The 16289-nt window shown below is 43.1% G+C and overlaps 1 protein-coding gene across 1 annotated transcript in view; it reads left to right on the top strand.

Moving 5' to 3' along the window:
* Nucleotides 1-1617: 1617 nt before the first annotated feature.
* The window catches only part of LOC311171245 (A disintegrin and metalloproteinase with thrombospondin motifs 12-like), a gene marked incomplete at both ends in the record, with an annotated part of 74663 nt that continues 59991 nt past the window's right edge, over nt 1618-16289 (top strand). Inside the window, 6 exons of the mRNA XM_084233896.1 lie at nt 1618-1677; nt 2467-2550; nt 8507-8631; nt 12446-12595; nt 15334-15477; nt 16031-16175. Of these exons, the coding sequence (XP_084090022.1) occupies nt 1618-1677; nt 2467-2550; nt 8507-8631; nt 12446-12595; nt 15334-15477; nt 16031-16175 (708 nt within the window). The remainder of the gene's footprint in view (nt 1678-2466; nt 2551-8506; nt 8632-12445; nt 12596-15333; nt 15478-16030; nt 16176-16289) is intronic.

Genomic DNA, 16289 nt, shown 5'->3' with positions numbered 1-16289 from the left:
TTGATTTTGCATTTTCTCCAAGTCTGTTTTTCTGCCTTTGGGCAACCAGGAAATGGGTGATTAGATAAATTGGGCAGATTTATTTTTCTGAGTAATTACATAGGTTACTTTATGATTGCTGCTGCAAAGGGAACATTTTAGGTGGTTGGGGAGAACAGTCTGGTTATTCAGCTAAAAGACAGCTAATAACAAGAGAATTAGAGAAGAAATTCAGAAAAAAAAAAAACAAACATTGCCATACATTATAAAATTGTGCTGAATAAAACAAAAGTGAAGCGTCTTTACTATATCTTTAAAGCTTATTTTTCGAACTATAAAAATAATACCTTTCTAACTAGAAGAATATACAGAAAATAAGTAAAATGGATAAAAAGTTTACCCACAATACCATGTTCTCTAATGAGCTTCCAAGAAATCAGAGCCAAGTGGGAATGCCTTGTTATTTTGTGGGTTTTCTTGTCCCCTAAAGGCAGGGGGCCATGTTACCCACAAAAGTGTTTCCTTTAGGAAATAAATCTTATGCAATTTTGAATTGTGAGCAATTTGTTGTTAGCAGTCTACTTTGGAGACTGGGAGATGGAGGTGGACAAATGTGTTGAGAGAAAGGTAGAGGTTGGGAAGGAGAAACAAATGACTAAGTTAAAATGATGCCTCATTGGTTCTGGTGTTGGGTGACACACCCCTGAAAGAATGAACAGGGTCCTGAAGGAGAGTTGGTAAGTGATGACTTCAGTATCTGTGGGAGTTAGATCTTCCATTACAACCAGGCCTAACCGGAAGCTTGAGAGCCTGGCCTTACATAGTAGGGCTCTAGTTCTCTCTGTGAGTATAGACTTTCTCTTGTTGCGCTTAGCACAATTCTATCTTTGTGAAAGAAATTTTCAGAGATTGAGCTCTCCTTCTCCATCACCCCAGGTGTCTTGCCTTCCTTAATCTCCAGGTAAATCCATTTTTCATCAAGTTTCAAAGCCATTTTGAGCCCATTAAAACCTTCTAGACTTGACTATCATGGGGGTTAAGCTTCCCAGTGTATGAAGCAGTATTTCATTTCATTTTGGTTATAGATTTCTTTCAAGATTCAAGGAAATTCTCCCTAGTAAAAATGTTCTGGAATTTTAAGAATGATTCTTTCTAGTTTTCTTCATAATTCCATAGCCTCTCCTAGGTTATGCCTTCTGAACTATGGTCCTTATATATTCAGTCTCATTCTTCATGACATCTTTTGAAGAGTGAGGGATATCTTTAATGCAATAGGTATAATCTTTTCAAAAAAGTACTTTTGAACCTCCCTGTAAGATTGGAATTTCAGTTTTATTGGTTTCATTCGAGTTGATTTCTTTTCAGTCATGTATATAAGAACATTGCATTTGTACATCATCAAATGCAAATTAAACTTATGGCCTTGAATCTTTACATGAGTAAATGAGTAATATATGAAAGATATATACAATAAGTCCATCATCTTATGTTTAATGTTTAGATAGTCTTGGCATCTCCCAGAAGCAAGAGAGACAGCAAGAGAAATGGGAGAGGAACAGTTTGGCAAGCAGAAGTCTCTCTCGGCGTTCCATCAGCAAAGAGAGGTGGGTGGAGACGCTGGTGGTGGCTGACACGAAGATGATTGAGTATCATGGGAGCGAGAATGTGGAGTCCTATATCCTCACCATCATGAACATGGTATGTCAGCCTGGGACGGGAGAGGGGCATCTGGCCCATAGCGGTCATAAAAATGCACCACTACCCCCAAATAACAGAAATCTGTTTTGGGTGAGTGGTATGTAGGGTGTAATACACATAATTTCTGTATATGTATATATATATATATATATACACACACATATATACATGTACAATGCATGTATGTGTATATGCACAATGCATAATAGATAATCTATTCCCTGTCTGAATGAATAAGGCTGGTAATTCAGGACAAATTACTCTTTTCCTTAAAAATGTGCATCCTAGGAAAATTTGTAATATGTTTACATTTCCTACTAGGTATTTATCAAGGGATTCAGTCCTTTTAGTAGACTTTATCACTGACTTTGTTAGTGAGCAGATGAGTAAACTGAGGCCAAGAATTAGAACATGGTTTTTTCCATGTAGCTAGATCTAAATTTGGAATAAAATCGAAGTGTTGAACTGTTGACATTTTCTGCCTTTCTAGAATGCTAGTCCTGCTAGATGACAAAAGATATTTGCCTAAGTAACTATAATAAAAGAGAGGAAGACCTGGGTCACGGATCAGGTTGAAGAGAAGGCACTAATTCCTCAAGCATGCAGGCATACACTCACTCTGGATAGGCTGTCTTTAAATATCATAATAGTATTGGACTGTGGGCATATCTGTTTTTGTTCCACCAAAAATTCCCGATCTGTAAGATGTTATTTTAAGTGCACCACCATTCTAGTTTCTTCCTGTTATCTATTCATGTGGGGTGAATGGTTTTCCATTTCTGCCTCTAGGTCACTGGGTTGTTTCATAACCCAAGCATTGGCAATGCAGTTGACATTGTTGTGGTTCGGCTCATTCTGCTTGAAGAAGAAGAGGTAAGGAGCGGCTTTCCCACCTTGTACTCTCTACCTCCTTTCTCCAGGACAGCTCTTGATACACAAAAATGAGGTTATCAGAAAGGTCTTTATGAATCCAATGGGAAGGAAAAAATGCTTAACGTTATTTTCCTGGCAATCTGGTGATGTCAATCCAGTGATACCCAGTGAGGGAGAAAGAACATTGTCTAGGAATATTGAGTTGGAATCACCAGACAGTCATTGCAGCTAGTAACACAAAAATCAGATTTACTGCACTGACCAAGAATGTCCTAAGTAGGAAATAATCTACATCATGATATGCTTGGATGATTTCAATAAAAGTTAGGAGGAATGTTTTTAAACTGTTTATTTACCCTTTCCATCTGAATACATAGCTCTCAGATCTGGGCCCTTTTGTTCATGTCCGTATTTACCCTTAGGGATTTCATCTATTCTCATGTCATGTACATGCTGATACCTGAATTGGTGTGGCATAGGAGTGAGTTGCAATGAAGCCAGGAGGACCCCAGGTCACTGTCCACCAGGGGTGGGGCCTAAGGGTGTCAGGCCACCAGGCAGGAATTAGATGACTCTTTCCATAGAATTTCCTTCTTGGTCTACTGGGTGATGTGCTGTTGAGTTCATTTTTTGTGACACTCTGGAGTTACAAGCTTAGTAACTGGAAATTCAGCTGGTGCTTTCCCCTGCCCCTGGGGTGATGTAGAAAACTTAAATAAGGGACCAGGAAAATGAATACCTATAAGAAAGTGAAAATCAAAATCAACAAAAAACTATGAACCAGAGACACTTTTTGGGGGGTGGGGGGTGGGAAGGGAGGGATTGGGGTCAAAATAAGGGGGTTGCAATTGTATGGGGAATATAAAAATAAAATTTATTATAAAAAAGTGGTTAAACAACATAAAATGGGAATATTTACTTTTACCTATAGCAAATAAAGAAAAAAACAAAAAAAATGGAAAAAAAAAGAGAAAAAAAATACTCACAAGGAATTTGTAGACTGACCTCTTTTGTTGTTGTTTGCAAAGTGCCTTTTCTTGTGATAATCAAAGAAGTTATTCCTTAGTCACCTGGGAAGTTTTCAGATTAGATTTTTCCCTGATTATTTCTTCTCTGCCCATTCTTTTCCTTCCCAGTCTAAGCCTGGTCAATTTGTGCACTGAATCAAAACCTGCCTCCAGGAATTCCAAAAGAAATCAATACAAGATTTTTTTTTTTCACTATAAAAAGAGCTTACAAGGGAGAAAACAACTTATAACAAAAGCCATATTCTTGCAGAATCATTTTCTGCCTCCAGTTTCTCCAAGCTATTGCTAATTTCTTCTAGGTCATCTCTCTTCCTCTAAGTTCACATATGCAAATGAATTGGAAAGGGAAAGCAGGAAGTGAATTGGACTCCTTTGAGAAAATGAAGTGAGAAAAAATATGATAAAGGAACAAAAAGGAAAATCTGTTTTCTTTTGCAAAGAAAATGGGAAAAAATAGTGTGATTTGTTCTCACAGGCTCAAATAATTATAAGTGCTTTATGGAAAATGTTTAACATAAATCTCCCCCTGTTCATGGTAAGCCAGCATAATCTCTCTGAAATTCTTGGCTCTTGTGCCTGCTTAGGGCTGCATGGTCTTGAGACAAAGCTTATTCCTCTTTTCATGGCTTTTGTGATCAAGTGCATTCAACAAATGACATGAATGTTTCTTAGACTTAACCTCTTAAGAGACTTGGAGATTAAAAGGCTGAAAAAAAATTGTATTCAATTAAAACCATCTGGAAGAGGTAAGCCATTTAATAGGAAAGTAGTGAGATATCCTGAAGACCCTGTGACTTCACTTGTATAAAATACCACATATGACAGATCCAAGTTCTACATGGGAGCAAGGCACTCAGTTTCAAATGATCCACAACTCAGTTAATTGTGCACTTGCTTTGTCTGCAAGAGGAACCAATGAAAGCAGTAGACAGAAAGCAAGCAAGATTTTGAGGATGAAAGCAAGCTATCACTACTCACTGCAGCATGAGTTCAGTCCCTAGCCAGGGAGCTGTCCCACATTGTGCAGCAGACCTCTCCTGCCTCGCCCCCTGCTCCCCTCAGCAGTGCATTTCAGTCAGTCCAACTGTTCTGCTCCCGACTCTGTCTTTGTGAATCCTCTTACCTGCCTGCACTTCTGGCCTACACCCCAGCTCTTGTGTGCATTAATAAATAAATCTTTAAAAAAAAAATAGAATGAGGTATAATTTGAGTCAACTGCATATAGGTCATCTCTATAGGGGTCATCTCTATAGGGGGTCATCTCTATGGGGTCAGAATGGGGGGATTGCAATTGTATGGGGAATATAAAAATAAGATTTATTAATTAAAAAAAAATAGGACTGTGATTGAAAGTGGATTAAGCCAAAAGAAAGCAGAAAAACCCAACGCAGTAAGAGGAGACTGGAGAGTTGGGGACCTCAAAAGCAGAAGGTCTCTGCCTGTGTTTATCTGCTCCCCAAGGGTGGGACTTTGTGGAATGTTTAATCATTTGGAACTAATGCTGGCTTATTTATTTATTTTTGCATAGAAGAACTGGGGTGTAGGCTAAGGTGTGTGGTAGGGATAATGGTGGGGTGAGAGGATTCACTGAGACAGAGTGGGGAGTACAACAGGTGGATTTACTGAAATATACTGCTAAGGGGAGCAGCAGGTGAGACAGGACAGGTCTGCTGCACTATGTGGGTGTAGCTCCCTGGCCAGGGATCAAACTCAGGCCACAGAGGTGCTAGCACTGAGACTTAACCCCTAGGCCACCAGGGAGGACCCCAATGAGGTTTGTAGCTGTAAACCTGGGTGCTATTAGCCTCACCATTTACATAAGGGAAGATTGGATACATATACAATTCCTATGGCCCTTGAGGGAAGTGGGCTCTTCAGAAGATGGGAAAGTGAGTGGCAGAGTTTGTGCTGCAGCATATGGAAAATAATTCTGCTTCTCCATGTTGAAGATGTATGTTTACTGACACCGAATTTGGCCCAGGAAAGAGGGAGGAAGAGTGGGTGTTTGTAAACATTCACTTTCCTCTAAACAGACATGCATGGATTGGTATGTAAGTTCTTCCAAAATGCTGAGTCCAATCAATGTAGAAAGGACAATACTGAAGCAAGCAATTGAGCTTTCCTGACCTGGCAAAAATTCCCATCTTGAGCTCTATGGCCTCACTAAGGACTTTGTGAGTCAAAGGAGAATATTCTGAGATGAGTTCCACCTGCTTCTGCCTGGGTGGCCACCTTGACACTAAAAAAGTTTTACATCCATGGCCATTTAATTAGGGATCTTAATTGAACCTTGTAGTAAGTGTGGGGTATATGAGAAATGTGAACTCTCCCTACTCATTGTGACCCATCTGAACAGCTACAATTTCCTGTGGATTCAAAACAATGGGATCTCACATGTAATTTCTAAGTAACTCATGTAGATTCTTACTGCAAAGTGCTGTATAAGATTTTCTAGTGCAACCCTTCAGCCTTGATTCTCATCAGTTATTATTTTGAAGCTACTTAATTTTTTCTATTTTGAGAAAATTGTAGACTTGCACGCAATTATAAGAACATCTTGCATAACTTCAGCACACCATCACACCCAACAAATTAATATTCATGCAAGCCACCTGCATTATTCAGATTTTATCAGTTTTACAAGCATTTTTTGGGGAGTGTGTGTGTATGTGTGTGTGTGGTGTGTGTGTGTGTGTGTGTGTGTCTTATTGTAGGGTAAGCTTTCCTATCCAGTAGGAAAACTCATTTCATTTTTTTCCAGTTATTTTAGTGACTTTTGTGCCTGTGCCTTTGCACATAAACCTTATGTGCATGACTATGAAAGATATTGTAGAGATTTTGATAGAATTGCAGCAGAAATATAGATTAATTTTAAGAGAATGTACATTTTTACTATTTGAATCTTCCAGGCTGTGAATTTGGGGAATCTGTTTCTCCAACGATTTAGGTCTTTGATTTCTTTTATCAGCATTTTGTGATTTTTAGGATACAGTGCCTTGTATGTGCTTCATATTCATGCCTAAGTATTTCACTTCCTTTAGAGCACTTTTAAGTGGAACTATTTTTATTTCATTTTACTTTTTCAATCATTTCTTTTTTAAATTGAGGTGACATTAGCTTACCTTACTGTTGGTATTTTGGAAATATAGGATCCCTTCCCTCAGGCATTGCCACCTTCGTACATGTCATGTGGTCCCCTCTCTCCCCACAAACAAACAATGTAGGGCTCAGAACAGACCTCAAACAGTGTCATAATAGTTGATCTTTGTTTGATGATCAGCCTCCTTGTCTGAAGGAGCTGGAGTCAAGGCGCCTGTCCAGTGAGGCTGGTCACCAGGGAGAGCTGTAGCTTCATCAAGAACTTTGTTCTCATATTGTTTGACTCAATATCTGACCTGAGTGGCCTTCAGCTAGTTCTTTACTTCACTGAGGTTTAACTTCCTCTTCCTGTAAAATGGAAATAACCGTGTTTCTTTTATAAACAATGTTAAGAAGATATAATTAAGTGAAATGAGAGAATGTATGTGAAAGTCTGGCACATAGTAAATGATTCAGAAATATTTCCTTCCTTTCTTTTCCCATTTCCTTTCATTCTTCCCTCACTCTTATTTTCTTTCTTTCCCCTCCCTTCTCATGGCTTCTGACTCTTGCCATCTGACCAGTCCCTTAAGGAAGTAGGTACCATTTATTTTCATCTAAGGAGGGTTGCTATTCTAACTCCAGCTTGATCAGGTGAATTGGAGACTGACTCCCCTGTACCCAGTCAGTCCCCCAGAACACCCCCTGTTCCTTCACCTGACATCATTCTGCTGGACGATGTAATGAGGAGATGGAATAAGTATCGAGGTCTGTTTTTTCTATTTATATTCTTCACGCTAATCAGTTTGTGAGTTTCTATGCATGATGAGCCACATTTCTGTGTTGTCATGTAAGGAATGTGGCGCATGGTAGTTAACTGCATGGCTGGGGGGAGTACTTCTAGCAGGCGACTGAAGCCTCTCAAGCCTTGTTTGATTGGGGTGTGCGCCTCAACTAAATACAGAATAATAGAGAAGCAAGGTCATACTTTGACAGAGAGACTGCCCTAAAGTTCTCTGACTGAGTTCAGCGTTAATAGACTCAGATTAGAGGGATGCGTTGGAGCTAGTCATTTTTCTGGAAGAATCCTCTTGGCATCAGTGATGACTCTATGGGGAGGTCCCAAAGAAAATGGACAAGGGAAAAGAATTTCTTCTTTAGAAATTAAAATTTAACTGGAGTCCCTCTGGAGCTGACTAGCCCTTTTTGTGTCCCCATTTGGCAAGTGCTCATCTAGTTAATGTGGAATCAGCCCTCTCTTCCCATCCCCACACTGCGAGCCCCATGGAAGACTCTTGAGCTGCCCTGGGCCTCAAAAACCCTTGGGTATCTGCTGCATCTGATTGTTGCCAGATGGTTAATTTCCTAACTGTCTAGAATCCTGGCAAGATGATGTCATCCTTTTCCCTTGACCCACAGATGGAAATCAGGGGCAGGGAAGCATGCACTACAACCCCAGATTTGCAGGATGCTTCCTAAAAAGAAGATGCTTTCTGTTAAAATTATTTCCATTTTGCATTAAAAAATAAAATGTCCCCTTGGACTCTATCAGTTTAGGAAGGAGAGACCTACTAAAGACAGAACTTTCAAAAAGTGTTGGTCTTGCCAATATATTTAAAGTTTTACTTCAAGGGCTGCTTGTCTTAATGATAATTTTTGTCCTGCATTCTGCCCTTCAGTTTCTTTAGTGGAAATCATAGAGTGACAGTGTATAGAGCAGGGGGACAGCCCAGAGGGCTTTGGTGGCTTCTGCGAAGTTTCTGAGCTCCTCTCACTTGAAGGCTTCAGGGGACAGTGTGAGGGGCTTCAGTGAGCTTACCCGTGCCCACCTCTTCCTCTTCTTTCTCCAGCAAGGACTGAAAATAGTTCATCATGCAGAGAAGACACTGTCCAGCTTCTGCAAGTGGCAGAAGAGCATCAACCCCAAGAGTGACCTCAACCCCGCCCACCATGATGTGGCCGTCCTTATCACCAGGTACCCCAGAGACTGTGTGGATGCTGAGGGCTGCAAGGTGGGGAGGCCAGGCAGGCGAAAGCGTTGCCACACATTCACACTCTGTGATTCTTGCTCCTCTCTGCTGCTCAGTCATCTCTGCTGCTCATTTTCAAAGGCACCTTGTATAACCTGGACCACTCCTGATTCCCACACCATGGGCCATTGGAAAACTCGCTGATGCATCGAGTGCTCCATGATAACAAACTGTCTGCTGGCAAAGTGCAGGCCTCTTTCCTGTCTCTGTGATGACTTCGTCTTTAAACTTGACTTCTTTGTGTAGCTCTGTAAACAATCAGGAACCTCGTTTGCAGAGCCTCATTAGAGACTCTTAATCACTCAGATATTCAATCCTTTATTTACTTACTTATTTTCATCCAGTTTAGAATGGATGAACTGCATCTATGGAAATACAGATGTAACTGTATCTATGGAAATCAGTCCTCTTCTAACCCACCCCTACTGAGGTGGAAGCAGAATGGGGGGAGCAGAGCCCCCCTGTGCAGGCAGACTGATGTGGCTTTATCTTCCTCTCTTTTATCCTCAAGAAGGTAGACCCTGTGTTTCTAATGAAATCCATCAATACTTCCAGGACTCTTGATATCCTTGAAAGGCTGGTGAATTTTCCTCACTTTCAGCCCAGGCTCAACCCAGGGCCTTTTAGCCCAAGCTCCTAGAAGACTGTTTACTCATTGACTTAATATTTATTTTTTGAGCACCTATGATACCAGATTCTATTTTAATCTGGACAAATGACAAGATTGTGTTCTATGGGGGAAATAATTTCTCATTGGGTGCCCTTATGCTGATTCAGACTTCTAGAAAATCCAGGCATGTAGAGTAGAAGCAACCCCTTGGCCTGCCTTTCAGCCAGTGTGCCTGGGTGGGCAGGCTCCCCTTAAGCATTTTAGCCTGTCATCTGTCACTTTCATAGGATCATTTTAGTGCATAAGATGAAAAGGGTGATAATCAGCCCCCATCTATTCAAAGGTCTCTTCAGACGGTCTCCAATTGCAACCATCAGAGTCACTCTTTCGACTTAAAGCATTAAAATTTTCATTAAACATGAACATTGTGGCATAAACCTACTCTCTTAGGTTCATGAGGACCTGTTTCACCTTGGGTTGATCAGTAGCTCCCCTGGGGAATGTCGGTATAGAGGTGCGATGTAAGCACAAGGGCTCTGGGGAGGCAGAAAGAGACGAAGGCCCCCTGAGAACCTGGGAAAGAGGCCAGGAAGATGCAGTCCAGGCAGGACCTACCTGTGGGGAAGACCCTGGTTTCTGGAACAGCATTGGCCCCTGGCAGCTCTGTCTCAGCTCTATGTTTTCTTTCACAGAAAACAGAAAAGCAGCTCCTCTCATTCTCACATGAAGAATGAGTGAGTTAGTGATAGCTGGTGCTTGGGGAGTGTTTGATGAGGGCCACAGGCTGTAATACACCCATTAGGACAACCATCATTCCATTTTACCTCGTGACAACTCTGGTTGTTGGGGAAACTGAGGGTTGGTTTTGTCCTTTGCCCAAAATCTCATTGTTGTTAACAGGTACTTAAGCTGAGATTTAAGCCCATATTTTAACTCTACTGCATTAGAATATAAAGGATCTTCTCTCCTTTCTTCCTTGTGATGATCATTTTTTCTTCCTTACTGCAGAAGTCTGGCTTCAAATTATGATGAACCTCACCAACTCCCAGATAGTGGAGACACTTTCAAGTGCTAAAGTAGGATTTATCAGCCTTGACACTGTTAACATTTCGAGCTAGATATTTGTTCATAGTGAGGAAGTGTCCTGTGCAGTGCAGGATGACCAGAAGCATCCCTGATCTCTCCTCATCAGAGGCCAGTAGTACCTCCTCCAAGTTGCGACAGTCAAAACTTTCTCCAGGGGCCTCCCTGGTAGCACAGGGCTTAAATACAGTTGCTGTCAAGCTACTGCCAGCCACTACAGCATGAGTTCAATCCCTGGTCAGCCAGGAAGCAGACCCACATGGCACAGCAGACCTCTCCTCTCTCCCTTGCTGGCCATCTCATCAGTGTATTTCAGTCAATCTGCCTGTTCTTCTCCCCACTCTCTCTGGTGAATCCTCTCACTTGCCACACCTCTGGCCTGTACCCCAGTTCTTGTATGCATAAATAAATAAATCTTTAAAAAAAAAACCTTTCTGCAGACATTGCCACATGTGCCTTTAGACAAGTGGGGAGCAAAATCAACCTTGTTGAGAACCTCTGGTCTGTAGAGATAGGTAGGATCAGGAAAGGAGGGAGGAATTAAAATGAACTTGCCTCTGGAAGGCTATGCTGAGATCCATCTTAGCAGAGCCACCTAGAGAGTTGCATTTAGTGGAAGGTGGATTTGGCCGCACATACCACAAGGAATGGCACTTGTGGCTGCATTTTTCTCTACTTGTATCCCCAGTGCATGGCGGTGGTAGAGCTCATCCCCTTTGGGGAGCTTAAATTGCTTGCCTGCAAAAAGCCATATTCCTGCCATTCTTTTGTATCCCCTTTTTTCCACTTTAGTTTTGGATACTGCTAGTCACTCAACAAACAACTGTTTAATGAATGAAAAGTTAGCGGATTATCAGGATAAAAAGGTAGTGGATTAGCAACAAGAGCCCATCATCTCTTCCCAGCAGCTCCATGCAGCCAGACGTAGGCTTTTTTTAATGAAATAGTAGCAAGTACATTTTGCAGGAATGATGGTCTGGGTCCTGCAGACCCAGAACCTACTGACAATGATTGGGCTGTGTGGGTCAGCCATGCTCTCTGACCAGACTAACAGCTGCTGAATGACTAACAGCTGCTGTGAGTGGGGTGGGATGGAGCTGCACCCCCATCGCGTGGCCCAGCCATTGCCTCTGAAGAACTGAGGGCTTGCAGGGTCCTCAAAGCCTGGATCTTTCCTTGGCCCAGTGGACACAAAAAGTAGATAGACCCTTTGTCTCCAGAAAGGCATCTACACAAACTCCATGAGTTGAAGGCCTGCAACTAACTAAAGCTTGGAATTTGCCAGCATTTGTAACGATCATTCTTGGCAGAGAGCACTCCTTGCATTGAAGGAGACCCGTGACTAATGAACAACTCTTTCATTGATCGAAATAATTCCTACCAGGATATGGGGGCACATTTTTACATTAAAAGGTGGTAGCTGGAAGTCTTTCCCTTTCTTTTTGCACAGTAGGAAAATAGTGAGGTGCTGGTAAAAGTGAAAACTGTGTGTGTATGTGTGTGTGTTTGTGTGTGTGTGTGTGTGTTCATGCACCCTCATAGACAGTATTGTTAGGATAATGAGGCTGAAATAAAATTGATTGATATATGAATGGGTTGATAAGACCATTGCCTTTTTCTTGAGTTAGAAAAAGTTCTCAGATGAATTGTGAACACACATCTCAGAAAGACCAAACAGGGTTTCAAATTCGAGAAACTTTCATCACTGCCAGTTGTCTCCTCTCTGTTTAAAAGCTCAAATTAGATTGCATTTTCAATAATCTCCCTCTCTTTTTGGCCAAATAATATAATTTGGCCTCCTGAGATTGAGAGCAAAAGCAGCTCAAAAATAAGACATTTGCTCTATTTTCCCATATTTATTAGGCATCAGTGAGAGTCAGTAATCAAGAGGTTAACATTGAAGAATCTTGGTGAATTAGAAAATGCTCCCTACATTCCTAATAAATAAATAAATGTGATCATTTTTCATAGACCATATTGAATATGAAGCAATATCCAGATTTTTTTCCAGGAGAGTTTTTCCAGATGTTTCTTTGGGCGCCAATGCATCTCTTCTCCGCTTTCAGAAAGGACATCTGTGCTGGTGTCAACCGGCCCTGCGAGACCCTGGGGCTGTCACACCTCTCGGGGATGTGCCAGCCTCACCGGAGCTGCAACATCAATGAAGACTCTGGCCTCCCTCTGGCTTTCACAATCGCCCACGAGCTGGGACACAGGTAAGCAGAGATTCTTCTATGCTCATGCCTCAGTGGACAGAGGGACAGAAAGCACCATAAGCTGGGGTCAGGAACACTGGACAATATTGTGGCTTGAGACTCACCTTCCTGGCCCCCGCTTCCTTCTCTGTAAAGTGGGGCAGTCACACATGAAATTTCGTTGGCACCTCTTCTTTTTTATTTTTAAAGATTTATGTATACCATAATTGGGGTATAGGCCAGATGCATGGGAGGGTGAGAGGATTCACCAGAGACAGAGCGGGGAACAGAACAGGCAGACTGACAAAATACACTGCTGAGGGGAGCAGCGGGCGAGACAGGAGAGGTCTGCTGCGCTATGTGGGATTCTCCCTGGCCGGCCAGGATCAAACCCGCACTGCAAAGGCTGCGGACAGCTTCACAGTGCGGCACTCAACTGCCTGCGCCACCAAGGAGGCCCTCATTGGCTCCTCTTCTTTGACCACTTGTTCATTACCGTTCTCTGAATTAGCATGGGCTGAGCACAGCCCTGGAGATAAGTTTTAATTTAGCTGATTAATTCAGGAGTAATAATACCTATTTTGTGATTTATCTAGAAACCATTGCTTAATGATCGTGGAATACTTCATAAGCTAGGTAGCAGTGGATTTGCAATTGGGGAATAGTCTGGGGAATATCTGTTAGGTAAAAAGCTTTCATTGAATTTAAAACACGTTCTTTGTGAGTGGGTGGTAAGAGCTTTGTAGATTAATCATCTGACTCCCTGTGACTTTCATATCCATGAGGTATGTGACCAGAGTCTGTAAGCTGATAATGCCATGATGCATAAAAATAGATACAAGAAAATCTCTAGATCCCCAAAGACTATTCTCTGATAGAGTTGCTAATGTTGCTTAGGAGATTTTATTAACCTCGGAGATGAGTGTCCGAGTTGGAAGGGTTGAATTTCACTGGCAGAGTAAAAAGGTCCTACTTTCCTCTGTTCAGATAGGGAAATCTGAACAACATCTCTTGGTTGCACGAGTCCAATAAGCAGACTTCAGTAGAGAGAGTTCTTGGGGAGCAGCAGGGGGTTCAGAAGGCATCTTGGGGTACTCCTGAGGACATGGCTTTTAAATAGACATTTTTGAGTCTGCTGCTTTCCCAGGCACCCCTTTGCTTTTTAGGCACACAGTTAAGCTTTTTGTTTTTTAAAAGATTTATTTATTTATGCATACAAGAGCTGGGGGGCAGGCCAAAGGTGTGGGATGGAGGGTGTTGAGAGGATTCACCAGAGACAGAGTGGGAAGCAGAACAGGCAGACCTTCTGAAATACTCTGCTGAGGGCAGCAGCGGGTGAGAAAGGAGAGGTCTGCTGCGCCATGTGAGTTGCTGCCTGCTGGGGGATCAAACTGGCACTGCAATGGCTGCGGATTGCTTCTTTGCAGTTCTGAGACTTAACCCCTTGCGCCACCAGGGAGGCCCCAGTTAAGCTCTTTAGGACTTTTCAAGGCTGCTGCACCTGGTCAGCCCTGGCAGTGGAAAGTCAGAGAGCAGAGACATGACAGAGAGGGAACGCTAAATTCGGAGCATGGAGATCTGCAGAAGATCTAGTTTTTCCACTAACTGTGACTTTTAATAAGTTTCAAACTCTAAACTTCACCTGGGAAAGGAAAATAAGCAACACAGTGATAAAAATAACAGTAATTAACAGTGATTAAAAATAACAGTAATTCTATCACTCATGGTACCTTTCTCCTGTGGCAGGCACCATGCTAACTTTCTCCCATCCGTCCCGTTCACCCTAGCACCATGGAGACGTTTCCACTTTCCAGGAGAGGAAAATGAAGATGAGAAAGTGTCAGCACCTCATAGATTAAGTGACAGAACTGGAATTCCAGTTCAGATAATCTGTCTTGAGAAACCCCGCTCTTCACCCCTGAATGATGACGTCTCCTTAATGTCTCTGATGTCGAAGGAGCAACATGAAAAAGAAACCCATTCCTCAAGGCTTGTGGCTTTGCCACTTTCCCATAGGCATCCCCTTCCTTGTTTTCCCTCCAGTTATGATGGAAAGGGAAGGAAGGTTTTGACTTTTGTGCTTTGTTACTGCAGCTGGAGAGAGCAGGGAGCTTGGGGATTGTTCTGACAGGACGCAAGAAAGCCAAACGGAGCTCTCTTAGCTTTCTGTCCAACAGAAATTCTTGACTTCTCCACACAGCCCCCGCTGATGCATATCTGAGGCACAGGCATGCCTGCAATGTCCCCAGTGCTTTTTTTTTTTAAATAGAGGCATGTTTTATTTATTTATTTATTTGTTTGTTTGTTTACTTGTTTTGTTTATACATGCACTGGGTACAGTCAGAAGCGCGGGAGGGTGAGAGAATTCACCAGAGCCAGAGCGGAGAGCAGAGCAGGCAGAAGGACCGAAGTACACTGCTGAGGGGAGCAGCGGGCGGCAGGAGAGGTCTGCGCGCCATGTGGGACCCTCCTCCGGTGGTCGGGGAGCAGCCAGGGATCAAACCGGCGCCGCAGAGGCCACGGGCAGCTTCGCAACCCAGCGCTCAACCGCTGCGCCACCGGGGAGGCCCCCAGTGCTTTTTAATGCAAAATTAGCCACCCCTCTCCAACTTCACAGACCCACTTTGTAAAGAGAAGCCTTAGGTGTAGAAGTTATTCTCTGCGTCTCACCTGTGGGTATTTTCACCTTGGAGAAACTGGTTTCCTCCCTGTCTCCATCCTGCCCCCTTGATATTCATGTGCTTTGTGCCTCCCGCCAGCTTCGGCATCCAGCATGATGGGAAAGAGAATGACTGTGAGCCCGTGGACAGGCACCCCTACATCATGTCCCGCCAGCTCCAGTACAACCCCACGCCGCTGACGTGGTCCAAGTGCAGCAAAGAGTACATCACCCGCTTCCTGGAGTAAGTCAGCGCCTCGGGCCAGCCTCGCTGGGTCTCTGTGAACTGGAGGGCCCTTCGAGTTGTACACAGAGGCCCTGAAGCCTCGAAGGGGCTCGGTTGCTCCCACCGGCCACAGTGTGAGGGTGGTGTCAGAAGGAGTGGATCTCACTTCTGCTCTGACCCAGAGACCTAGGTGGATTCTACCCCCCAGACACAATCAGGTGAGCGTCCACACCGTCTGCTTGTTCCTGCCTTAAAGTGGCTCTTTATGACCTTTATGATGGGGAGTTAAGTTCTTGGGGACTGGCAGGAACAACCAGGACAAACCATAAGTGGCCACCAAAACCCCATGGAGGAGAGAGTAAGATGGTAATTGTCTCATGGAGGGGGATGTGATTTGCAGTTCCTTTTAGATAACCCTCAACTTGGGCCTGGAGGGCTCTCTGCCTTATAGAAATAAAGTTGTCTTCAAGGACAAAAAGACAACTAGAGGGACAGAGTTTCTGTGGAATAAAATGCCAAAGATGAAGGAACTCATAAGCAGCTGCTCTCACTTCTACTATCTTGTTTTCAGCCGAGGCTTGGGGTTCTGTCTTGATGACATCCCCAAAAAGAAAGGCTTGAAGTCCAAGGTCATTGCTCCTGGAGTGATCTATGATGTTCATCACCAGTGCCAGTTGCAGTATGGCCCCAATGCCACCTTCTGCCAGGAGGTAGAAGTAAGTATTGGGGAGCTCAGTGCCTCTGGTGGGAATGTAAGACTTGAGGTCTCCAGCATGCTGAAGGATGGGCCAGGGGCATGTTTGGAAATCTAAAGATCTACACCTATAAAT

Source organism: Talpa europaea (genome assembly GCF_964194135.1).
Source record: "Talpa europaea genome assembly, chromosome: 5".
Lineage (NCBI taxonomy): Eukaryota > Metazoa > Chordata > Mammalia > Eulipotyphla > Talpidae > Talpa > Talpa europaea.
Note: the sequence above shows the minus strand (reverse complement) of the source record. Positions and strands in the feature narration are given on the sequence as shown.